General features: G+C 43.0%; 2 protein-coding genes across 3 annotated transcripts; one reads left to right on the top strand and one right to left on the bottom strand.

The window, feature by feature from the left end:
• Positions 1–2386: 2386 nt before the first annotated feature.
• Positions 2387–3965, bottom strand: LOC135520665 (NADH dehydrogenase [ubiquinone] 1 alpha subcomplex subunit 3-like). The gene is made up of 4 exons (XM_064946385.1): positions 3812–3965; positions 2961–3035; positions 2673–2750; positions 2387–2583 (listed from the first exon to the last, which is right to left on the bottom strand). Exons 1-4 carry the CDS (start codon positions 3945–3947, stop codon positions 2492–2494), a joined length of 381 nt encoding a protein of 126 aa, XP_064802457.1. The 5' UTR covers positions 3948–3965; the 3' UTR covers positions 2387–2491.
• On the top strand, positions 3882–7032 carry LOC135520664 (TCF3 fusion partner homolog). Of its 2 annotated transcripts, none has more exons than XM_064946383.1 (7): positions 3882–3971; positions 4471–4572; positions 4824–4976; positions 5366–5436; positions 5565–5634; positions 5886–6038; positions 6299–7032. In XM_064946383.1, exons 1-7 carry the CDS (start codon positions 3963–3965, stop codon positions 6371–6373), a joined length of 633 nt encoding a protein of 210 aa, XP_064802455.1. In that variant the 5' UTR covers positions 3882–3962; the 3' UTR covers positions 6374–7032. The 2 variants fall into 2 exon arrangements, with proteins under 2 accessions (XP_064802455.1, XP_064802456.1); XM_064946384.1 differs by having other exon boundaries at positions 5565–5656; positions 5986–6038.
• Positions 7033–7055: the final 23 nt, after the last annotated feature.

Raw genomic sequence — 7055 nt, 5'->3', positions numbered from 1 at the left:
TTTAAAATCTCCTCGGCTTCAGTGGAATTGAGTGGTCACAAATGCCTTAATCCATAAGACCCTATGCACATAATTAGTACAATTTTACTGTAGGCAATAGTTTCAGTAGTCTGTTTTTGATTTTACGGTATCCAATTGGTAGTTAGTCTTGTCCCATCGCTGCAACTCCTGTATGGACTCTGAAACACAACCCAGCCGCACTGTTTTTGACACAATTGCACGCTTAACCAACCGCACCAATGTGTTGGAGGTAATACTGCACCATGCATTGTGCCCGGCCTGCCACAGGTGTCGCTAGAGCGCAATGGGACAAGAACATCTCTGCCGGCCAAACCCTCCCCTAACCCGGACGAAGCTGGGCCAATTGTGCACCACCCCATGGGTCTCCCGGTCACGACCGGCTGCGACAGAGCCTGGACTCGAACCATGATCTCTAGTGGCACAGCTCGGCAGCTAGACCCCTGCGCCACTCGGGAGGCCCCAGTAGTCTATGTTCTTGATGATAAAGCATTCCGTTGCCCTGATTGTTTTTATGTGTAAAAGCACATTTCCACATTGCATGGACAATAACATTTTTCTAATGTAATCTATTTCATGTATTTTATAAACAGATTTAATTCTTAATAAGTGTGGCCATATATGTGGCTGGTGGGGAAACATAGAAAGTCAGATGCACGAAGAGCCTCCAGCACCTCCTCTGAGATAAGGGTGTGGGCTGGACTGCTGAACATCCCAGCCTCCTGGAACTCTCTGGACCAGCCAGGGGCCCCCAAGGAGGTGGCCTGCTGGAAGGGACCCTGTGGGGCCGAGTCTGGGTCCCAGCCTTCAGATGAGTCCTCGTCATGGGAGCTGAAGGGGTCTTGAGGGAAGTCTCCTGAAATACAGTGTAGCATCTTGACTGTTTCTCATGCTGCTCAAAACTCAAAGATTGCTGTAATTCCGTAACTAAAAACTAGCTGGATCGCCATTCAAACTTCTTTCATCACACCAGTTAACTTAAAGGTACAGTCAGATACTGTATTCCAGTTCCACTAATAGGTACAGTCAGATACTGTATTCCAGTATTCCAGTTCCACTAATAGGTACAGTCAGATACTGTATTCCAGTTCCACTAATAGGTACAGTCAGATACTGTATTCCAGTATTCCAGTTCCACTAATAGGTACAGTCAGATACTGTATTCCAGTATTCCAGTTCCACTAATAGGTACAGTCAGATACTGTATTCCAGTTCCACTAATAGGTACAGTCAGATACTGTATTCCAGTATTCCAGTTCCACTAATAGGTACAGTCAGATACTGTATTCCAGTATTCCAGTTCCACTAATAGGTACAGTCAGATACTGTATTCCAGTTCCAGGCACCAGAGTTGCACCACTTCTGTTCCAGCCCAACACACCTGATTCAGCTACTCAACTAAACATTTACAGCCACTGATTAGCTGAATCTGGTGTACTAGTGCTGGGCTAGAATAAAATGTGCAACACTTAGAAACACTGAGCTATAAGCCAGCTGGGATAAAGCCTCTCCAGCCAGCAGCATGCCTCATCTGCACTGAGTGACCGTCTTCCTCCACAGGTGAAGATGACCACTGGAATGAACTCTCAACCCCACAGTGGCACTCTATCGCCTGCAGCCCAGCCACCAGCAGATACACGCTAGTACCACTGCTTTCCACATCATATCCCAGGAGAATAGAGAACAAGTGATTGGAGATTCTAGATTTGGAGCAGGTGTTCATTTCAAGCTTTCTCTGTGTTGCCAAGAGTTATGTGAGTTCCTCAGTGACCTGAGGTTGGTTAATAAAGGGGTCCTCAGCCCTGTGAGGAAGAGGTGTAACCTGAACACAGACAGAGACACCCCCAGGAGACCCATAGATAAAAGAGAGCAGAGAGCTTTATGGACACAAAGCAGACCAAAGGTGCCATAATTAACCAATACTTCCCAAACGGGGGATGATATCAGAGGGCTTTGTAATCTGATTTTTTTATTTTAAAATACATTTTCTGGACGTCAAAGCCACATTTAAAATTCTATTTTCCCACCCCTTTTTTGTGGTCATCCATCATCTCAAATCCACTTGACTGCCAGACATTTCTTGTGTAATGTCTGAAGTGTGTAGGGCTAGTAGCTTGTAGTTCTGAAGTCTGTTGCCTATTGTATAAAAGTACATAATAGGTTAATGCAGTATACATTGTATATTAGTAGGTTTCCTAACATTAATTTCTGAATTGAATCAAGGGTGTGAATACCTTTTGAATAAGTCATTTTATTTAAAAGAAAATATGTATTGTGTTTCACAATACACATGCTACAATATTCATAAAAATGGCCAAATCATATTGACAACAAATAACATCCCAACAGAATCCAAGAGCAAAGTTGGTGGTATTAAATAGATCATCTTTATTGAGGGCCATCTACTGAGAAGCAGACACAGAGAGACAGGAACAATGGGCTGTGGTCTGTACAGGGAAGAGAATGTGGACAGTTACAGGCTTTTAATCCAGCCCAGGTTTGGTCCTTTAGGGTCACAAGGGTGGCTGGGGACATCGTCCATCTTGCCATTGTTTCGCACAGGGACTGGGGGAGAGAGGAAAAAGGTTTTGTTTATGCCACCAACTGTCTAGGGCCAGACTTAATGATTTGCTCATAATGGTTTAATGGCTTACCTGGGTAGTTGTATGGCACAGCTGCATTCATCATACCCGAGTACTTCGTTAAGGGACTCACTAATGGAACAGTAACGGCTGGGACGAAATACATGAAATATCAATGATATGTTACACCAAGTGAACACACAACTCAATTCAGGGAGGGCAGAAGCGCAGTGCACACAAGTTTATTTTATGTGTATCATGTAATGTCAGAATCCATAAGGTGTAACTACAGTTGAATTTAGCATATTGTAATATATGAGAATTACAACCTGTGATGTATAATTTGAGAGATGTACTGACCGAGAAGTCCAATTGCGCAGGCGGCCAATACCACTGGCTCCTTATTCCATGCATTCTTCAGGAAGGCTCCAATTCCTGGCAGGAGAAGCAAACAGACATTTAAATTACAGCGGGACAAATGCACACTGTGTTATGCATGATCTATGATCCAGTGATTGATGAATGTATTAAGGATTTAGCAAGGTACAAATAGCTAGCCTGGCTAATATGACTTGAAACTACATGTCATATGCCCATTAGTTTGAGTCTATACAGTATTGTAAACATGACAGCATGGGGCAGATAAATACTGAAGATGAAGCTAGAAGATCAACCCTATCCAACTGCTGTTTACACCAGGGTACGCAGGACACAACGTTTGGGAACGTTCAGCTAGAAATATGCTATGTACAACCAACATGCCTCTCTGACATGTAGAATAAGAATCACATCAGCTCTAATTAATGGGATTTCTATCTGCAAAGTTCGACAACTGAACGTGGCCCAGGTTTACGCTCAGCTCAGTCAGAAGAGAGCAGTGGACTATGGAATGCAAGCGATTAAGATTGGAGATATTTAATGATCAAACTACTACATTTTGATTTGAGCTTTGACCTAAAAAAAAGGTTAGGTAAAGAATGAAGTGGAGACGCGACATGCAGCTAAAACAAATCGGCTAACACTATGTTGGTCCAAGGTCGCATTATTCGATTGGCATGGTAAATTAAAATATGCATACAAAATTAGAGTTGAATACAATATTTACTTACAATTAATCATACACTAGCATTATCAGAACACCAGTGTTTGCTTGACAGAGGACTCAAGCATAAAACGAAACAGCTAGCTCGCTAATAGCAAAGTTCACCCACCAGCCATGTTGCTCTTTGTAGTTTTGCCGGGCTGGGGAACATGGGAAATGTAGTCTACATAATGTCGTATAATTATTGCGCCAGTTGCAACAACACAAAAAGGTTGTTTGACAGCGTGAAACCTGCGGTGATGCATTGAGCGCTGCAGTCAATGGATCGGGTAAAATATTTTTAAAGTGTCAGTCAGACCATCCAGATACAGTAGTTAGTCGTAAATCTTCAAAAATGCTGCGCATGTTAGATGCTTTTCAGTAACGTCGTTAGCAAGTTAGGCTAACATTAGCTAGTCGAATGTGTTGTCATCTCGGTTTAATCGTTTTCAAGAGAAGCTCATGTTAACGAGTTGTGATTTCGTTAACCAAATCAAACTTAAGTCACCTAAATTTAGTTTTATTTGGGGTTGAGGAAGGTGTACCTTATTAGTTAACGCTGACTGCAGGCAAATAGTTAATATGGTATCTAGCTATAACATGCCTAAAGATTAGCCTCACATAGGACGAGGCGTCCTTTAGTGTAGGGCTAAAGAAAATATGCTGTCAGGTTGAGTCGATAAATTAACCCTACCTGTTTGTCAAATGAAGTGTAGATTCGTGACACCGTCTAGGACGTGATTTATGAGGGGGTGAACGATCTTATTCCTCCTTCCACCCCTCACTCAGATGATGGAGGATTTCTCCGGCCTGGCCCTGCCGCCTCTCTTTGGGGGCCACATCCTGGAAGCAGAGCTGGAGCCAGGTGGGGTGGAACTGGGCCCAGGGGAGGTAAGTAAGAGTTCTGAGTCAGACTATAATGAATCCAGTGGCTCGGTTGGTTGGAAATGGAATATGGTGCTGGAGCCGGGGTATTCAACTCTTACTCAATGAGGTCCAGAATCTGCTGTTTTTTTTGTTCTACCTGATAATGAATTGCACATCTCAGGTGTCCCAGGTCTAAATCAGTCCCTGCTTAGAGGGGAATGAAATATGAAAGAAACAATAAATGGTGTGTGCTAAATGACAGTTTTTATCATTAGGTAGAGCTTGGCTCTGGGGTCAGCGAGTTGCTAGAGGGTAGAGGTCAAGGGTCAGGAGCAAGGCCAGAGCAGCAGCAGCAGCAGGAGGAGAGGAGAGAATTGGAGAAGAGGAAGTACCTGGCTTTGATCAAGAGGTGTAAGGAGATCGAACAGGTGAGTGACTGGGGAATCATTTGTGTGTGTGATTGTACGACCCTACCAAGTGTGGAATTTTATTGCGACTTTACTATCGTATCTTCAGGTAGTGCTCTATTTAAGAACCAAGTTATATGGATGAACATCTGTGAACATATAGTTTGCTGTTGGTAATGCCAGTGCACACGTGGCATAAAGAAATGCATGGTAATGAATCCTTTCTAGGGTTGCAAAATGTTCAATGCATTTTCTGTTTTTCTAGAAATCCTGGTTGGAGGTTTCTGGATTTCCTGCTTATTCCCTCCTGATTCCGGGAATCCACCAACCAGGATTTTGGGCAAACCAGAGCATTTATTGACCGTTCCAGGAACTTTGCACCCCTAATCCTTTCACCATTTTCTCTGCAGGTGAATGAGAAGATCCTTGGTCGCCTTCACCAGGTACAAAGACTAACGCGTCACATGAAGAAAGAGAGAAGGTAAAAAAGGATTGAAGCTCTTTCTGTCCTTTCATTGGTTCATGTATTTTTCAGTCTGGTCTATTGGCCTGTCCATTGTAAATACAGGCTAGCTCAACTACAACAGCAACCAAACTTCCCTACTGTAGGTTCCTAATGAAGACCCTCGACGCCCATGGAGATGACTATAGAAATGCACAGCTCACCATATCGCTTGAGGTGAGAATGAGATATTCAAAAAGTAAGTGTTTCTTTAATAATAAACCAGCAGTTTCATGATATACAGTTATAGTATATTGAAATTGAATAATGATTCATTATTCAATCTTTCACCATTAACTTTGATGGTGATGCAGAAGATGTCAACTGGGAAGGTTTTCTGTTGGCATGAAACTGGAGAACTCTTCTGAAACTGAGTTTTCCCCTCACATACTACATCTTTATACTAAAAGCAACACTTGTTGTTTCAGGAAGAGTCTGGTGCCCATTTAGACATTGGCCTTGGAGCAGAAGATGATAGGCTGAATGACCTTCCTAGCTCCTCCCCCTCTGTCCCTTTCCAATCCACAGTGGGATCCAAGAAGAAGAGGCATCGAGTTCTAAAACAGGAGAAAGACCCACAGGTGTGTGAGACGCACTCATAAACCTTGAGTGTGAAATTAACGTGCACTCCCAAACTAAATGAATGAACAAAGACTGTAGTGGTGACTATGTGCAGAGAAAGGTGACGGCTTCTCCTTTACACTGACAGTGCATTGCGTATTCTATTCTGTGCATATGGAACAGTTTGCACTGCAGCGTTCTCCAATCTGTCAGACAACAGATTTGTCAGTCTGTTTCCCTACAGTGGTTCTGTTAACACCATCTTCACTCCTCTCCACAGACTGAAGCAGACATCTCCATGTTGGCAGAGACGCAGTTCAGTGATTTTCCCAGCCCAACCGCTTTGTCTCACTGACCAGGGGAATGGCCGGCTGCTCGTGGGAGGAGAAATGAGGCAGCATTCTGTTGCTTGGACTCCCACTTCCCCAGACGTGATGTCACTGAAACACATACATCCAGGGCTCTTTGGGATGTTCTGAAAGTTGTATTGAGCTTGAGTGCTGAAATGATGGAATAGGATGAAGCTACACCTGATCTAAGGTTCTACTATGAGGATGCTGTCTACAGAACCTTGCAGATAGAAATTAAAAATGTGCTTAAATGATAATCATATCCCTACAACTATCATCTGTGGAAATGGCTGAAGGTCTTGACCATGGTAATCCACCCATTCTGATCGAGTAGAGAATGGATGGTCCGGTCCTTGCGGAAGTTTTTATTTTTTTTATTTTACTAGGCAAGTCAGTTAAGAACAAATTCTTATTTTCAATGACGGCCTAGGAACAGTGGGTTAACTGCCAGTTCAGGGGCAGAACGACAGATTTGTACCTTGTCAGCTCAGGGATTTGAACTTGCAACCTTTCGGTTACTAGTCCAACGCTCTAAACTAGGCTACCCTACATTGACAGTACATGTATTGATGTGAACCTTTTATCAGGATACTCTGAACATGTTTTATGATTGTTTGTCGACTTGATGCTTACTAAATGTTCCATATAAAATGTTTATTCAGAACTTCAGGATTCAGTTTTTTTTAT

Source organism: Oncorhynchus masou, chromosome 29, assembly GCF_036934945.1.
Source record: "Oncorhynchus masou masou isolate Uvic2021 chromosome 29, UVic_Omas_1.1, whole genome shotgun sequence".
Lineage (NCBI taxonomy): Eukaryota > Metazoa > Chordata > Actinopteri > Salmoniformes > Salmonidae > Oncorhynchus > Oncorhynchus masou.
This window is presented reverse-complemented; position numbering and strand designations above follow the sequence as displayed.